Raw genomic sequence first — 19,347 nt, 5'->3', positions numbered from 1 at the left:
TTTGCAACTATCAATTAATAACAGCATATATTTTTGAAGGTCACTCTAATAGTACACTCACAAAGCCAGGAGAAAGCACCCGGACAAAAGCATAGGCCAGCCTCTTCAGTCTGATTTTCAATAAAACCCTGGCCAGAAGTGAAATAATAAACATGAAACACTCTGGCACCCTTTCTCCACCAAGTCCTCATGTGCAAATTCTTTCCATGCCAAATAATGACTCTGCTCCTAACCCAGCAGGCAGTGTTTTTAATAACTTGCCTAAAAATGTTCCTCAAAATTAAAAAGAAAGAGAGAGCAATAAAAACCAAGACAACAGATAATAAAGTAAAATCGCTTATCTCCATTTGCTGCTGTCAGCAAATATTAGAATCCCATGAAATGAAGGCCCTGGAGTTTTGATGAAAAATTGGTAGAAGCAAATGGTGAAGCTAGAAATGTTGTCTCACCTCCTTAGGAATGTGGCATCAGAAAGAGAGTTACGAGGATGTGTTATCAGCAAGAGTTCAGAAGAGAAGATAGGGCCCTGATTTTAAATAAAGATACTGGAAATGAGGCAACCAGAGCTGTTGATGTGATCGAGGTGGAGTTTCTTGGTCAGCCATAAGGATTGTTTTGTTTGCTCATTCACCTCCTCATTCATTCATTCATTCATTCATTCATTGGAGACGGTCTCACTCTGTTAACCAGGTTGGAGTGCAATGGCACAATGCGGCTCACTGCAGCCTCAACCTCCCAGGCTCAGATGATCCTCCTGCCTCAGCCTCCTGAGCAGCTGGGATCACAGGCATGCATCACTACATCCAGCTAATTTTTTGCATTTTTTTGTAGAGATGGGGTTTTGCCATGTTGCCCAGGCTGGTCTCAAATTCCTGGGCTCAAGCAATTCTCCCACCTCGGCCTCCCAAAGTGCTAGGATTACAGGTGTGAGCCACCACACCCAGTCTTATTCATTTATTAAGGGCATTTTTTAGTGCTTCACCCGGCCAGGTGCCAGCTAGCTTCTTAGGGTACAGAGACAAAGAAGATACCATTCCTGCCTCAAAGAGCTCCTGGTCCAATCAGCAGGAGACCTAGTAGGTAACTCACTGATGCCAACTCTGTTCAATTGGTACTAGAATGGAGGGTCCTATAGGACGTGCAGGAACCCAAAGGAGAAAGGACAGGCTATGCATGTCAGTGCAAGCAAGACTGCACAGGCCCAGGCCATGTGCATTTGGTGTTGAGGGATGAATAGGGAGATGGCCCCATGGCGGGCAGGAAAGAATCCAGCTAGAAGAGACGACACAGACAAAGGCAGGGAGGCCTCAAATGGACAGGATCCTGAGGGAAGGGCCAGTGCTTCCAGGAGGTGGATGCACCTATGGGAGAGGCAGGCGAGCAATGGAGACACAGCAGTGCCACTGTGGGGGATGTGCTCTAGAAGGGGGGAGAAAGGACTGGGGCTGCTGAGGAAAGGGGCCAGGGACCAGGGAGAAGACTAGGACAGGCGGTGATGTGGGTTGAACCAGAGTGCTGGAGTGAGAACAGAGAAGAAAGGACAGTCACTAGAGACTTCCAGAGGGAGAGGGGCCTGGCTCTATGGCTGCTAGATGCGGCGGCCAACAATGAGGAGGCTGGTTTCTCTGTTTCTCCCTGCTTCTTCCCCTGTTAGTGTTGGAGGGAACGTGAGCAGGGTTGAGGCTTGAGACAGGGAGCCAAGGCCCCCATTTCTTGGCCCTAGATTATAAAAGGAAAGGAGAAGGAGCCACTGGCAGGTAGGTGAGCTCAGCAGCATCCTTGGGGAGCCATTCCTGTGTAGCCGGGGATTCCCTTCCACTTAGCTGCAGCCTCCGCTGAGCAACCTTCCCTGACCCTGTCTAGCCGGGCAGGTGGCCCAGCTGCACAGCCTCCAGGGTGTGGACCTGAAACAGCTCGCTCCACCTCTCTGAGCCTGTGTTCCTCATGTGCACGTGGCGTAATAATCTCGCCAGCCTGGCGTGCTGGGACCATTCAGTGGGGTAGTGCACATAAAGTGCTAGTCACAGGCAGTAGCCCAAAGAGTGGAATGGATCGGTGAATGGATGAAACAGCAGAAAATCCACACCTTCTAATGTCAGCCTGAAACTTCAGCTGGGGTTTTATTTTTGTTTTACTCGCTGCTGTTTGTTGTAATAAGAGCCCACTGACACTGGTTCTCTTTCGTTGTTGTTGTTATTGTTGTTGTTTTTGTTGTGACTGAGTCTTTCTCTGTCGCCAGGCTGGAGTGCAGTGGCTCAATCTTGGCTCACTGCAGCCTCTGCCTCCCGGCTTCAAGCAATTCCCCTGCCTCAGCCTCCCAAGTAGCTGGGACCTACAGGTACGCACCACCATGCCAGGCTAATTTTTTGTATTTTAGTAGAGATGGTGTTTTACCATGTTGGCCAGGATGGTCTCCATCTCCTGACCTCGTGATCCACCCACTTCGGCTTCCCAAAGTGCTAGGATAACAGGCATGAGCCACTGGTTCTTTAAAAAGGACTGGCCCTCTCATTTCCAGTTCTTGGCCCCACCTCATTTTAATGAGAGAAAGATGAGCTCTGGTCCCCTTTGGACGAAGGTGCCCCTCCCACTGCAGCCCCACTGGATGTGCTCTAGGTCTGGACCTCAGGCATTCCCAGGATCCTTCCCAAGTGACTGCACACCCTCCAGTCTGAGCTGGCCCTGGCCAGAGCTTAATGAGGCAGATTCTCTGAATGCTGGATCAGGGTGTGGGGTCAGGGATGCTCCTGAGACCATCCCAAGAGACAGGGCCCACAATGCAACACACCCAAAGCCCGCTCCATGCAAGGCCAGTGCTGGGAACTGGGAACACAGAGATGCACCAGACACCTCCCTGCCCTCCAGGGATCAGAAGCTAGAGGGGGCTGCAGGTGCAGGATAGGCCAGGCAGAGGACAGTGGGAAAGGAGGCCTCATGACCCTACAGAGCCCAGAGGAGGCCCCAAATCCAGCTAGAGGATCAGGAAGGGGTCCCAGAGTTGCTGACTCCAGGAAAAGAACAGCTGAGAAGCCGCACAAAATGTTTCTTGTCTAATCCACACATTTGTTATCTCCTTCAGGGCAGGGGTTTTGTTTTATCCATCTTTGTATCTCCCAGCAACAGGCATTGAGCCCAGGCCAGAACCAATATTAATAACGACAAAGAAGAAAAGGGAGGGAGACCAAGAAGGAGGGAAAGAAGGCCACAGCTTGGCCAGGACAATGGCAGGGTGACATCAAGTTGTGGCAGAGAGAACGGGATATGGAGCCATGGAGCAGAGTCCTTGCTTTGTTCTCACATTTCCTGGCTAAGCGACCTTGGGAAAATCACCCACTTCTCTGAGCATCAGTTTCCTCATCTGTAAAATGGGGATAATAAAAGTACCTACTCCCCAAGATTGTTGTTAGGCTGAAAAGCAGATGTAAAAGCATATTTAAGACATCATTATTATTCATCTTATAACTGAAGTACTAAAAAATAGCCTACAAAAAAAAAATGAACAGACGGGGGGTGGTGGCTCACACCTGTAATCCCAGCACTTTGGGAGGCCGAGGCGGGAGGATCCTTTGAGGCCAGGAGTTCAAGACCAGCCTGGGCAACAAAGTGAGACCCTATCTCTACCAAAAAAAAGACAAACCTTTTTAAATTAGCCGAGCATGGTGGCCTGTGCCTGTAGTCGCAGTTGTTCAGGAGGCTAAGGTGAGAGGATCACTTGAGCCTGGGAGGTCAAGGCTGCCATGAGCCATGATCATGCCAGTGCACTCCAGCCTTGGTGACAAAGTAAGACCCTGTCTCAAAAAAAAAAACAAAAAACAAACAAACAAAAAAACCTACCCTTACCGACAAGCAAACAAGCAAACACCTGCCTCCAGGAATCACTGTGGGAAGCCACAGACCACCCATGAATCCTGACAATGAACTCAATGAACAATAAACTGGCTACCCCTTGAAATCTTCCTCCAGGTTCTCCCTGTCACGTTCCCAGGGAGAAAAGCCTGCAAAGAGAGGCCCAGAGCCCAACCAACAAACAAAATCCAGCTAATTAGACAGGAAGCTAAAAATACAAGAGGAAGAAAAAAGATATAAATAGGAAGGAAAGAAAATGGTCATTTATTAAGCCCCTAGAGTGCACCAAAGACAGACTATTCATTAATATTGTCTGGTTTTATTAATGAAAAATTGGGAGCTTGGGACTGAAGAGATTTTTCCCAAGGTCATGAAGCTAAGACACGGCAAAGCCAAGATCTAAGATGCCCAGGCGAGCCTGGCCTCAAGCCCAGGTGTCCTCCTGGAGGACAGCTGTGCCTCTCTACAACTTAGCACCAGTGACTTCCAAATCCAAACTCAGTTCCAACTCACAGACTAGCCTGGAAACAACCAGGCCTGGCAGCATGGCTAGGTACATAAGCACCTTCCATAGCCTCAGTACCCTCCTCAGCACCAGCACCTTCCATAGCACCAGCAACCTTCAGAGCACCAGCAACCTCTAGAGCACCAGCACTCTCCTTGGCACCAGCTCCCTCCATAGCACCAGGATCACCATTACACCAGCACCCTCCATAGCACCAGGATCACCATTACACCAGCACCCTCCACAGCACCAGGATCACCGTGACACCAGCACCCTCCACAGCACCAGGGTCACCGTGACACCAGCTCCTCCACAGCACCAGGGTCACCGTGACACCAGCACCCTCCACAGCACCAGGGTCCCCGTGACACCAGCACCCTCCACAGCACCAGGGTCACCGTGACACCAGCACCCTCCACAGTACCAGGGTCACCGTGACACCAGCACCCTCCACAGCACCAGGATCACCTCCATAGCACCAACACCTTCCACAGCACCAGCACCCTCCACAGCACCAGAATCACCACGACACCAGCACCTTAAACAGCAGTACCAGGATCACCATGACACCAGAACTCTCCACAGCTCCAGGATCACCATGACAACAGCACTCTCCATAGCACCAGGATCACCAAGACAGCAGCACCCTCCATAGTACTAGCACCTCCCACAGCACTAGGATCCCCATGACACCAGCACCTTCCACAGCACCAGCACCTTCCATAGCACCAGGATCACTCTGACACCAGCACCTCCATAGCACCAGCACCTTTCATAGCACCAGGATCACCATGACACCAGAACCCTATATAGCACCAGCACCTTCCACAGCACCAGGATCACCATAACACCAGCACCCCCAACATGGCACCAGCACCTTCCCACAGCACCAGGATCACCATGACACCAGAACCCTATATAGCACCAGCACCTTCCATAGCGCCAAGATTCCCACGACATCAGCACCTTCCACAGCACCAGCACCTTCCACAGCACCAGCACCTTCCACAGCACCAGGATCACCATAACACCAGCACCCCCAACATGGCACCAGCACCTTCCACAGCATCAGGATCCCATGACACAAACACCCTCCCCAGCACCAGCACCTTTCATAGCAAAATCAGTTTTAGAGAACCCTCGCTCTCAGATTAAGAAAGAAGGAAGGGGGCCGGGCGCGGTGGCTCAAGCCTGTAATCCCAGCACTTTGGGAGGCCGAGACGCATGGATCACGAGGTCAGGAGATTGGCATCATCCTGGCTAACATGGTGAAACCCCGCTCTCTACTAAAAATACAAAACTAGCCGGGTGAGGTGGGGGCACCTGTAGTCCCAGCTACTTGGGAGGCTGAGGCAGGAGAATGGCTGAACTCCGGAGGCGGAGCTTGCAGGAGCTGAGATCCGCCACTGCACTCCAGCCTGGGCGACACAGTAAGACTGGCCTCAAAAAAAAAAAAAAAAAAAAAAAAAAAAAAAAAAAAGAAAGAAAGAAGGAAGGGTTTTTTGTCTGCATGTTCCCATTTTCTCACATAACCCTGATGATATTTCAAGTCTGTGGCCCTTTACAATGACTGCAGGGCCTCCTCAGTTTCAGAAATGACAAAAATTCCAGGCAATTCTTTCAGTGAATCTTTCTCTATTCATCTCTCCCCACCCTGCTCCCTTCTTTTCTCTCTCACAGTATAATTGCCATGAACTGCTTTCTCCAGGTTAATTTTGAAATTCAAATCACAAGCTGTCCCCGATCCACGAAGGGATTGGAATGAGAAGGGGTGTACCTTTGCTGTTCCCAGGGTTCCCTCAGCCTCGGGCAATGTATCTGCGGGGTGACCCAGTCACTGTGTAACAGCACCAAGCTCTCTAACTGTAAATTCCCTGACTCCAGCCCTGGTTCTCTGGTGGAAATCTCCATCCTGAGCTCCAAGCCTGTTAGTTCCAAGGGTGGTCAGACCACCTGCTTTCCCCTCCCCACCCATGGACTCCGGGCACCTCACACTCAGGGCATCTCCCCAGCTCCCTACCTCAGCAGCAGGTAGACAAGCCAAACACCAACGAGTCCCTCAATGCCCTTCCTCCAACCGGGAGCAAGTGCTGTAAATTCCACCTCCACAGCAGCCCCTCCCTGGATCCTGAGCCCCAGCTTGCTGACTCAGCTCAGACCCTCAGACTCTTCTTAATTACCTCCACGCCTCCTCCCTAGCCTCCCTGCATCCACCTCTGCACCTGCAGGTGCATCCTTCACGGGGCTCAGAGGGAGCTCTCTTTAAGAAAGCGAAAAACCAGGCTAATTAATGCTTGCAGCTTTACATAAGCACAAGAGAATCTGCTCCATTCCTCCCATTTTGTTTCAAGTACAGGTCCCCCTCTGCCCATGCCTGACAGTCAGGGCTGACAGAGGGCTGCCCCTGAACCACAAAGCCCTTCTTTCCTGACCCCCAGGACTAATTGAGTCAAACTGCCTGGGGGTGGAGAACTTCTACAGGCCCTGGTCCCTGACCCAGCACCCCTTTTTCTCTTAGCTGACTCATTTCGGTTCCACCTACTGCACGCATCATGGCTGAGCAGAGAGGCCGCCAGACCCTGGCTCTGCACACTGGCTCTGCCACTTGCTGGTGGGTAAGCATGTTGTGTCACCTCTCGGAGCCATAGGGGATTATATCAATCTCTCACGGAGATATGAAAAAATAGCCACATCACCAAAACTTGTCAAATAAGACAGAAAAATAACCATAGCCCTACATCACTGCTAATAACACAGCCATGGACAGCATTTTAATATTAATACATTTATTTCCACGTTGTTGTTCCTCTGTATTTGTAATTTTTCATAGCTCCAATCCTAGAAAGCATACAATTTTAATCTCTGCTTTACTCACTCAACATTCTCCCTTTAAGTATTTGCCCAAATTATCGCACTTCATAGCCATCATTTCAAATGACTGCTGGATACAGGATTTCATTAAAAACTCTTAACACTCTGTTTTTTTTTTTTTAAAAAAGCACACTTAAAAAATAATTCTCATTTTTGCCTGATTATTGAAATAATTAAGTGCACATTGCATAAAATTTGGAAAGCATAGAAAAGTAAACATTAGATGCAAGTATCTCGTAAACATATAATTTAGAGAAAACCACTCTCTGAGGGAAAAAAAGGTAATTCTGAAGAAACTGTGAAGTAGTTCATCATGTGGATGTGTTCTCATTTATGAAATCACAAGCAAGTTGTTGAAAGTCTAGTTTCCAGGACTGTAATTTTATAGCTAGTACTGCAGTCAACATTCCTACATGTGCACCTGGGAATATTTCTTGTGATCTCTTGCCAGGAAGACAGGTCAACTTGACCCCGCAGCCTGGGGCACCAAGATACCCCAGGCCTCTCCTGCAAGCTCTGTGCTCATTCATGCAGGTACCTGCTTATTCCTGCAAGTACTTGTGTGCAGCTGGGTCTTGGTCCACTTTCACTGGACCTGTGCTGTGTGGCAGACACTTAAAGTACAATAAAAAAGTAAGACCAGCGGCTGCTCTCCAAGAGGAGGGTGGCATCCAGGGAAGTTCCACATTCCAAGGGAGGCACACAGAGGGACCACACTCCTCTCCTGGGCCACATACTCAGCTGCTTCAGTATTCATTTAGTGGGGAGAAAAATAGTCAAAGACAAACAAACCCACATGTTTCTCCCCGCATACACTTCCATTCCCAGATAACCAACCACGAGTCATGTTCACTTTCAAAGCTCCCGGTCACAGTTGACATAAAAAGGTTACTATTAATTGTGCACTTATCCTGTACAGATCCAAGTTCTCTGCAAGTATTTTGTACTTCATCTTCATAGCAACCCTACTATTATCTCCATTTGATAAGTGAGGCTTGGTGACTCGCTTGTGGCTACACAGCTAGGACAAGGTGGAACCAAGGCTCAAGCCCAGCCAGGCTGCTGCATCGTCCATCCACAGGACCACTTGTTCTACTGCCTCCAGGGTTGATTGTTTGCCTCCTAAGTATTTCAGATCTGCCTGCATCTCTCCACCCACTCACCAGCCTTATCTGATCTGCCACTGTTTTTTGTGTTTTTTCACTTGAATGACTGCAGTAGCCTAATAGTGCCCCATATTCCCTTTCATCCACTACACTCCATTAGCCATGTAAAAGCCAGCATACTTTTTCTAAAACACAAATTTAATCATGTCCCTTCTCTTCCTGAAGTCCTTCAAAGGCTTCCTGTTGCTTTTAGTATTAAACCCTAAATGACTTCATATAGCCTTCAATGCTTGGAACTGTCTGTCCTCCGCCCACTTCTGCCTCATCTGTGTCTGCTCCCCGCACCCTCCTAGAGCCCAGCCTCACTGTCCTTATTTCTATTCAGGGTTTCTATTTCTGTTTCTATTCAGGGTTAGGGCTAGCCTCCTTCCCGCCTCAGGGCCTTTGCACAAGCTGCACCTTCCTCAGCTGCCAGCACCTTGTGCCTACTTCATACCCGCTTCCCCACCCACCTCAGCTCCTAAGTGACTTCCTCAGGGCATCCCTTGGGGTTCCTCTTTCACCCTCACAGAGAATGCTTTGTGGCTCCTTCATGCAATTCATCACAGCTAGCAACATATTCCCCAGTGCTGCTCGCGGCGCCTCCACCAAGAAACAGGAAATCAACCATTAGGGTTTCACCACCAAGAAGCCAGCTTTTCTTTCCCCACCATTTTTTTTCTCATATTTGTTGCAACCAAGGACTAAAATGTGAGTTACTTACTGCATTTCCATCACATTTCCTGGAGATTGTGACGAAAAAGCAGGAGGAAGGGAACAGGAGAAAGGAGAAGGAATAAAAGAGGCATTTATCAATTATGAGATTTATCAGAACATTCCAGAGTACACAAGAATACGACAGACCTCAGAGGCAGAGTTCTTGTTATTTGATTAAACTCAGTGACCAGACCGTACGGCTTCAAGAAATCCTTCAGAAATAGCCTGCGTCATTTCCCCACCGACAGCAGTACTTGCTCCAAGCACGAGGTGTGCTGAGCTGGCTGGAGCCAGCTGGAGCCAGCCTCACCTTTACTCTTTCTATTATGCCATCAAGAAACTGACCGTAAATTCAGCAATTTTCGGCACCCGGAACTTCCCTTTGTTCTTCTGTTCCGGCTGATATTCCGTTCTTGTCTTCACAATCACCTGAAAGATTTAATCAGTGTGTTAGCATGCATGGACACTTGAAACATTTTCCTTCCTTTTTTTTTTAGTAACCAGAATTTATTACACATGACATAAAGATCAAAAAAATAAAGAACCCCTCCCTTCAAACACACATCAGAGAAAATTCAAATTACTCATAATACTTCCCCATTCCAACAGAGACAACCCTAGGTAACAATTTTGATTACACCTTGTTAGATATTTGTATAGACTTATATATGTATATATTGTTATATATTTACTATTTATGAAAACATATATTTTATGAGATGAATTCATACTTTATAACCTGCTTTTATCACACAACGCTATATTTTACTTCAATTTTCCAATGTAAACAAATACATGATTTTATTTTGCCTTTTGGTATAGTAAAACATTTCACTGCATGTGTGTACTGCAACTGATCTAATGAAACTTTAATTGTTATACATTTAGGTTGCCTCCACAGTTTTGGTTATATAAACAAGTTATGGGATTGTTTGTAACTCAAAGGATAAATGGAGGGGATGGAGGGGATAAACACCCAATCTCCATGATGTGCTTCACATTGCATGCCTGTATCAAAATATCTCCTGTACCCCGAAAATATATATACCTACTATGTACCCACAAAAATTAAATAAATAAATATGAAAATAAATAAAATAAAATAGAAAGCTATGATGAAGATTCTGTTTCCAAACCTTTGTATACACACTTAATTCCAATTTGATCTGGGGACTTGTAAGAAGAAAAATATAAAGTTCTGTTGAATCTGTTGTATCATCTTATTTTTCTAAAGTCTGAATATTTTTGCAGAGGTGGTTAACATCCTATCAAGATATGCTGTCAACCTGACAAGACATTTATGTAACTCCATCCCACTGTGCAGGCAAAGTGAAAGAAAAAGAAACCTGACAGATAATCAATAACTATTGCCAAGTGCTGCAGTGCCATGGGGAACACAGAAGCTGTCTCAGCCTCAGGGTCTCACCTGTGACAGAGAATAATTCTAATCATATCCCTATTTTGTAAGGTTGCTTTGAGAGTTAAGTGAGATGATAATGAGCAATATTTTTGAACCATTTATTATGTGCTGGAACTAGATCAAGCACTTCATATGCCTTACCCACCTATCTCTACTATTTCCACTCTCCTAACAAGGAAACTCAAGCTCAGAGATGCTAAGTCACTTGCCCAGGGTCACACAGCTAAAATGAAGTAATCTTCTAACCGTGATCACTCCTACTTCCCCGTATGATTTAAATTAACAGAATTTTCACTGAAAACGCCCACCAACTTTCCCTGGAGACAACAGTCAAGTGTATTAACTAGAGCAAGAATTCTTCTATGAAGAACGTCCTTCAACATCTGAGAGGCATGCCATGGACTCAATGCAGCTCAAAAAGGAAGGGATAGGGACAGCACTACCACACACGAGACATCTACCAGGTGGTACCTAAACCCAGCTAACCTATGGCTGCACTTACGGGGGTGAAGGAGGCCCTGGGCCCCAGCCCATCAGCACCCCACCCTCTCTTACCTCTAGAACACATTTCCAGATGGAAATTCTGCTGTTGCATCCCACCCTCTTTGCAGTCTGTTCCTCCAAACAACAATAAGAGAGCCCCCGGCTTCCTGAAACAGGGAAGCAATGCAGCCAAACATGGATGAGCGCTTACAGGGGGTGGGGCAGAAAGATGCTCTGTGATTTTTATTTTCTTCCTACCCTCTAGGCCAAAGAATAGGAAAACAGAAGCCCCTGTACCACGGTTAAGAAAAATAATTCTCATACTTTGTGCATTTACTATATAGCACGCAGTGAGCATTTGACATGCCTTATCTTACTTAATTCTACACTATAAAGCAGATACCGATATTGTCAATATTGTAGGGGAGTGTACAAGTGTGGGCTGAGTTCAAATCCTGGCTCCGGCCCTTACTAGCTGGTGACCTTGGGTGAGTTGATGAAGCCTTCTGTGTCTTGATTTTCTTAACTATAAAATAGGGAAGTCACCATGACCACCTCGTCGGATTGCTGGGAGGCATAAATGAGTTGATACAAGTTAGACATTTAGAACATTAATCCAGTAACGTCTGGGTGCTATCACATTTTCTTCCATAGATGTCTGAGGCAGCTGTAGAGTGGAGCCTTGCACCTGTCAGGCTGCAGGGTCACGCTACCCAGCCTATCAAGAGCAATGCAAGGACTTCTCAAGAACAAGGCCATCCAAGAATGCCCCCAACTGACCTGACTAAAAAAAAAGAGTTTGAGGTCCAGGCGCAGTGGCTCACGCCTGCAATCCCAGCACTTTGGAAGGCTGAGGCGGGCGGATCACAGAGTCAAGAGATCGAGACCATCCTGGCCAACATAGTGAAACCCCATCTCTACTAAAAATTAAAAAAAAAAAATGAGCTGGACGTGGTGGCACGCACCTATAATCCCAGTTACTCAGGAGGCTGAGGCAGGAGAATCACTTGAACCTGGGAGGCGGAGGTTGCAGTGAGCCGAGATCGTGCCACTGCAGTCTGGAGACAGAGCGACACTCTGCCTCAAAAAAAGAAAAAAAAAAGAGTTTTGGGAGAGGAATAGAAGTTTCCTGGGAGGACAAGACAAGGGAAGACAGTCTCTGCAAAGTGAACCACAGAGCCAAAGAAACAAAGGGGTGAAATAGCATGAGATCTACAAGGACCCACTTTGCTGGCATGTGAACTGCAATTCGAATGCAAGAGCTGGAAGCTAATGTAAACAAAAGAGCAAATGGTAAAGCTCCTAGGCTAGTTCACAGCAACCTGGGATGGACCAGATGAAAGAACATACATGCAGGTGCTTTGTGAACTGAAAGGATATTCTACAAATTCCAGTTATTAGAAATATTTTGTACGTCACTAGATCAACTGTCAGATTATGAAGTGGTAAAGAAAATTTAGATGTCTGATTATTTCTCTTAATCTACAGTTTTAGAAATATTCACAAACTTGGATTTATAATTTTATCTCCCCATGTATGTGTGTATATACACATATGTGTGTGTGATATATATATATAACGCATCTATTAACATATATATAATACATGTGTTTCCCGGTCAGCATGAGCCACAACCCTTGGGGTAATAACTGCTTTTTGTGGTAGGCAGCATTCTAATTTGGCTCCAAAGATTCCTGCCCCATGGTGTTCATGTGCTGTGTAATTTCCTCCCTTTAGAATGTGGGCTGGACCTGTGGTTATGATGGGCTAGTCCCTCCCATGATTACACTGTGCTATGTAAAACTCCAGCATAACAGACTGGAAAGAGATTCTCCACTGACCTTGAAGAATTAAACTGACATGCTGAAAGCGAGCCATGCAGCTAATACCTGAGGGCAACCCTCAACCAGGAGCCAACAAGAAAACCAGGACCTCAGTCCTCCAACCACAAGGAACTGAAATCTGCCGACAGCCTCAATGAGCTTGAAAGAGGATCCCAAGTGTCAGTGGGAATGCAGTCTGGCCAACACCTTGATTTCAGGCTCATGAGACCCTGTGCAGAGAATCCAGCTAGCCTATGGCTAGACTTCTGACCTATGAAAACTGTGAGATAATAAGTTTGTGGTTTTTAAGCCACTTAATTTTTGGTAATTTGTCACACAGTGATAGAATACTAGTCCACCTTCCCACATTGCCAAGTCTATCTCAATCATCTCTTGGCTTGATCCCTTCCTTTCTAGATCCACAGTCCTCCGACTGGTCTTGAGCATCTTCACATCAAATGTTGTACGCAAACTCAGAGACCAGTAAAATTTTTTTAAAAATATTAAGAAGTACTTGCTTCTTAGTCTTTCTCTCTCCCTCTCTATTCTTATAAACATCCTTCCCTGAGCTTTTGAAAAAGCTCAAAACCGTTTCCATTCTGTGCGAACTTAAAAGACCCCATATTCTAACTAACATGTTGAGGCAGGAGACAGAACTGAAAAAAATTACTGTCAGAACAAGGCCACGAATAATTGTTACAGGCAATATCATTCTCATTCTCATAATAATAAAGAGTTTGAGGTTGATTCTCTAGCATCCATCTCTTTCTTCAACCAAAAGCTCTATGATATTACTTTCAGGAATCCACCCCTGCCTCACTGTGTGGCAGCCATGTGGTTCAGTGGGATTGACCCCTTCCTCAGTGACAGTGATGGTCCTTAGTGAAACTGAGCCAATCAGGGTCTACCATCCTGTTGATCACACAATTTGATTGACTCAGACATGGGCATGTTACCCAATGTGGACCAATGAGCTATGAGGTAGTATTGACTAGTGTCTTGATGAAAGAAGCCTGGCAGGTCTTCATGAGTGACTCTTCCTCTGGATGGTGTGGTGAAGTCTTGAGTCCTGGAATTGTTGCTACCTTGATGGGAACCAGGAGAAGAACGAAGGCAGCACACAAAGAAGGGCAGAGCCAAGAGAAACCCAGAGAAATGGAGCTGGGTCCAGATGACATCCTACCCTGGGATTACACCATGCCTGAAGTTAGACCTACTCTGGGATCCACAGTTATGGGGCAAATATCTACTCTTTGGGCCTTAATCCAATTTTGGCTGGGTTTTCTGTTACTTGAAACTGAAAGCTTTCTATCTGATACACATGTCTTCCAAGAAAACCCAAGAAAATGAACTGAAAAGCGATTAGAATTTAGTAAGGTAGCCAAAACTAAATAAGTAAACCAAAATCAATAGATTTCCTAGGTGTCAGCAAAAAGTCAGCTCAAAAACATAATGGGTCCACCAAAAGATACAAGAACATTCATAGCAGCTTTGTTCCTGATAGCCCCAAACTGGGAACATCTCAAATGTGCACATCTCAAATGTGCACTAACAGCAGAATGGATAAATTGTGGTTTACTCAGAAAATGGAATGTCTCAAAGCTATATTACATATGCATTGATGAATTTCATAGACATTACATTGAACAAAAGAAATTAGACACCAAGAGGTTTTTATATACTGTGTGATGTCATTTACATCAACTTCAAGTATATGTATAATAATTTATATGTATAATATATTTATCATAAAAATACACCACTCACCATTTGCCCAGTCATAGGGTTAGAGGGTACTGAAGTTAGGCAGAGTTGGGGCCATAACCCTCTCTTCAAATCCATGTCCTGCCTTGCCGTGAATCCCTATGAAATTCTACTTAGGCTCTGAGTGACTTTCTAATGAAAACAGTCCCTTTAGTTTCAGGTCCTCACTCCTCAAACCACAAAACTCAAATACAGGCCAAGAGACAGGCGGGTGCCTGACACCATGTGAGTCCTCAGTCATCTACTCTTCTCTTTAGCTAAGCCACATTTTCTCCAAAAGCAACTCAGGCTGCTACACAATATTTTATCTTCATCCCGAGGAAGTGTTAGCTCTTTGGAACTCCATCTCCATTTCAAAAGGTCTTGGCCTGTTTGCCTGGAACAAATGGACAGTGCTCTGCCTTCATCTTCTTCGACCTCTCAATCGTTTTTGACAAGCTTGTTCTCTCTCTCCTCCTTGAAAGGTTCTCCTCCCTTGGGCCCAAGGCAGCCTCTCTCTCGGTTCTCTTGCTGGCTCACCCATCAGACCTCCTCAGTCTCCACTCCAGGCTCCTCCTCTTTCTGTTGACCTCTCAGTGTTGGGATTTCTCAAAGCCAGCTCATGACTGCTCTTCTTTACATCTACAAGACCCCTCTGCATGTTCTTACTCCCATCACTTCCAAGTTCATTGGTTTTTTTGTTTGGTTGGTTGGTTTTGTTGTTGTTGTTGTTGTTGTGGTTGTGGTTGAGACAGAGTCTCACTCTGTTGCCCAGGCTGGAGTGCAGTGGCATGATCTCAGCTCACTGCAACCTCTACATTTTGGGTTCAAGCAATTCTCCTGTCTCAGTCTCCCGAGTAGCTTGGACTACAGGCATGTGCCACCACACCTGGCTAATCAAGTTCATTGTTTATCCTCATGACTCCCAAATTTATACTTCCACTCACATGTCACTCAACACTCAGATGACCCTACTGGACATTCACCCTTGACCCTCCTGCCCCAGCCACTTCACTCTCAACATCTTCATGCCCTGTAATCCCCTACTTAGAAGATAACAGCAGCATTATCCAAACCACTGTTTGTGTCAAATCAAACACAGATACCTCTCATGATTCCTCCCTTCTCTTTAGTCTCAAAATTCCTTCCATTATTCCACCCATTCCAGCTCCAGCTTCCTCAAAAATTTCCCTTAAATCAACCCACTCATCCAGTTGCACGACCTCTACCCCAGTACAGGACATCGTCATCTCTCTTTGGATCTTTGCCCTAGGCAGCTTCTTTGTTTCCAAACCCAGGAGAAAGATCCCTCTATATTGAGGGAGAGACAATACCAGTAAACCTTCAGAAGACATCCAGGAGGCCAACACCTGAGGCAACTACAGAGAAGCAGTTTTAAGTGGCCAGGGAACACGATGGCTGAGGTGAGTAGGTGACAGGGAGGAAGCTAGAGAGGCACATAGAGGCTCTGAATGCTATACTAGGCACCTTGAAGATTAATGTGAGGGCAGTGAAGAGCTGAGGAATGATTGTAAATGAGAAAATGGCTTTGCAGGTATGCATTTCAGGCACAAGAGAGGCCTCTGGCCACAGTGAAGGTACACTGCGTGGGGACCGGCAGAGAGCAGGGAAAATACAGCCCTACAAAGTCACTGCATCACTGCAACCAGCCAGCTAGAGGACTTGCATAAAGCTTGGTGTTTTGTTCCTATGGAGTAGAGCCAGAAACATTTTCCTTCTATAAACGATAGAGTCACAGTTACATCTTTTTAGTACTCTGAAAGGGAAAGCATAAGAAATGTTAGCCAATCATAATTAATTGTACCTTGGAGTTATCAGCGTGCATAGGCAAAGAGAACAAGAAAGGAGAAAAATAAATTTGCAAAGAAAGCCTCTCTTCTAGACATTCTTTTTCCCACAGTTAAAAGAAAATGGAGCAAAACAGAGCCCTGAGTGCCTTGCCTATCAGCAGAAACGAGAGAAGAAAAGAGGAGAGGGGAGAGGCAAAATTCCTCCTACTCTTTGTATTCTTTAAAGTGGGGTTTTATAGATATTTGGAAAAATGAAACTCCAGGTTTTCAAATACGATTGTGGATTTGGGCAAAGCAATAACTTTGTATTCTTTCCATATTTACATGTTGGATCCCCATTGTCCTGTCAGCTGCTAATATGAAGAACATAATTTAACATAATTGGCATTGTGAAAATGGGATAAATTATTCATCCCTAAAGGACCCCTCGTCTGGATATAATTCCCATTTCACTGGCAAGGCCAGATAATGCATGGTGGTTCAGATGGTGCAAAGTACAGATCATAAAAATTTAAAATACTACTTCCCAGGATTATCAATAATGAAGAGGTTCCCACATGGAGAGGTCCGAGGATTGGCAGGAACAATAAATAAAAGTGCAGAAGTGCTGACAAGGAGCAAGATTGTATTTTTATGAGCTGGACTTGCACAGTCCAAAAATAGATCTAAGCTGTACCCATCATCCCTGGAGCAGAGAGACAGGTTCAGAGCCAGGACAATGAATGGCTGGCACTGAGTCCCTACTATGAGCCAGGCATGGTGCCGGGTGCCCTGCTGATGTGGACTCATTCAATTCTCATCATTCTCCTGACAACATTCTCTCCACGCCTCAGTTCTCTCCTTCAAAATCATTATTATTATTCCCATTTTTCAGATGAGGAAATTTAGGCTCCAAGAGTTCAGTTGCTTGCCTGTGATCAAATGACTGGCCTCGGGTTGAGCTAGATTCAAACTCAAGAATATCATACTCTTTCCTACTGATCATGGTTTGGGGTTTTTTGTAAAGGTACCCACTACATGCCGGGCACTGTGCCAAACACTTTACATCCTATATCTCAGCAAATCTTCTCCATCATTCTGTGAGGTAAAGGTAATCATTCCCATTTTACAGATAAGGAGCCTGAGTCCCAGAGAGCAGAAGTAACTTCATAACCTCACATGGCCACTAGGAGGCAGAGCCCAGACTTGAACCCAAGCTCAGATCCAAGTGCCACCTAACACTTGAGCTCTGATCCTGGGGAACCAGGACATAACAGGGAGGCCATAAAAACTGTGGAATGAATGAGTGAACAAATAACTTCTATTTCTAAACAGAGAAAGCGAAGTTGCCCAGATGGGGCCTGTGTCCTTAGTTGGGAGCTTCCCCCATTTGCACCTATCGCTCCTCACTCCACACTCCCTCTTTGGATTCGTGTTTTCTCCTGGGCCCTTGAAGGTTGGTTTTGGGCCCCGAACACAAGGTAAAATGTCAGTGCTCAAAAGACTTAAGTGGCAGTGTTGTCCAACCCCATCAATTCACAAATGGGGAGACTGAGGCGCAGAGCGGGAAAGGGATGTGCCACAGGTCACACAGTAAGACTGGGTCGGAAGCAGGTCTCTAGTATGAACGCCAACTCTCAGTCCAGAGCTCTTTCCATGGAATAAACTTTGTTTTTCTTGCTGGGCCTTTGCTTTCTCAGAGGCTGTATAAAAGCTAGTCTCAAATGAACTATCTGCCTCAGTAAGTCTGTAACTCCCCACTTCTACGGCAACGCATAGCACGGGGCCAGACGAGGTACTCTCCATGGGATCCTCTACGGGGGACTTCCAGCTCCTTCTGCTCTGAACAGAGGCAGGCTGCCTGGGCTGGAATCATTACAGTGGAGCCCAGAGCGCTGCCACCTGGGTCTTTCACAGTCCGGAGGCCCAGGCCATGTCACTGCTCACCTCTCCTTGCTGCCTGGGGTAGCCCTGTGACCTCCAGAAACAGGGAACCTGATTCTGGGACTAAACAGATAATGTTAAGAACAACAACAATAATAATTACACCATTGCATTAAGCATGTACTATGTGCTAGGCGCTATGATAAACGTTTGCTATGTATTTTCCTCATTTTATCTTACAACAAACCTCAGAGGAAGACGTTAGTGTCATGAGGAAACAGAGGGCCACAGTGGTGAATAAACTTGCCCAGTGTCACAGTGCAAGTAGGTGGATGTAGGATTTGAATTCAAACTGTGCTGTTCTGACACCTCCCTGTACAGACAGAGGCACTGGCTTCACTGTGATCTCCCTGCGTGTGAAAGTGAACAAGTTACATCCACTCCCTGAGACCATTTGCCATCTGTGAAACGGGGGTGAATTCTTTTTATAGAAAATCTAAGGCCAGGTGCAGTGGCCTGTAATCCCAGCACTTTGGGAGACCAGCACTTTGGGAGACCAAGGCAGGAGGATCAGTTGAGGCCAGGAGTTTGGGACTAGCCTGGGCAACAAGACTCCAGCTATAAAAAGTATTTAAAAATCAGCCTGGGTGTGGTAGCATGTGCCTGTAGTCCCAGCTACTTAGGGGACAGAGGCAGGAGGATTGCTTGAGCCCAGGACTCCAGCTTGAGGACGACAGAGAGAGACCCTGTCTCTAAAAATCAATGAATAAAATTTGATGCATTCTTATGGTAAAAAAAAAAAAAAAAAAAAAAAAAAAAATAAAAAGAATTTTTTGGAAAAAAAAAAAAAAAAAAAAAAAAAAAAAAGATGAAAAGTATAGAATCAAATTCTTCAAATGGAACGCACCTACTCCCATCCCCATTTCCCAAACATTTAACAGTTTTCTATGTGTCCTTCCAAAACCGTCTTACGAATTACAAGAATAAAACATGCTCACACTGTGTGTGTTTCCCCAAATGGGATCACTCCACACCATTCTCTTTAAAGCTGTTTGGACGAAGCAGCGTGTCTGTTACATCTTTCCACGCTGGCGCATGCAGATCAGCCTCACTCTCAAAA

General features: G+C 45.9%; 1 protein-coding gene across 1 annotated transcript in view; it reads right to left on the bottom strand.

Moving 5' to 3' along the window:
• The window catches only part of NSG2 (neuronal vesicle trafficking associated 2), a 63,353-nt gene that overhangs the window by 35,498 nt on the left and 8,508 nt on the right, over nucleotides 1-19,347 (bottom strand). Inside the window, exon 3 of the mRNA XM_031666609.1 lies at nucleotides 9,430-9,513. Within this exon, the coding sequence (XP_031522469.1) occupies nucleotides 9,430-9,513 (84 nt within the window). The remainder of the gene's footprint in view (nucleotides 1-9,429; nucleotides 9,514-19,347) is intronic.

Source organism: Papio anubis, chromosome 5, assembly GCF_008728515.1.
Source record: "Papio anubis isolate 15944 chromosome 5, Panubis1.0, whole genome shotgun sequence".
Lineage (NCBI taxonomy): Eukaryota > Metazoa > Chordata > Mammalia > Primates > Cercopithecidae > Papio > Papio anubis.
Note: the sequence above shows the minus strand (reverse complement) of the source record. Positions and strands in the feature narration are given on the sequence as shown.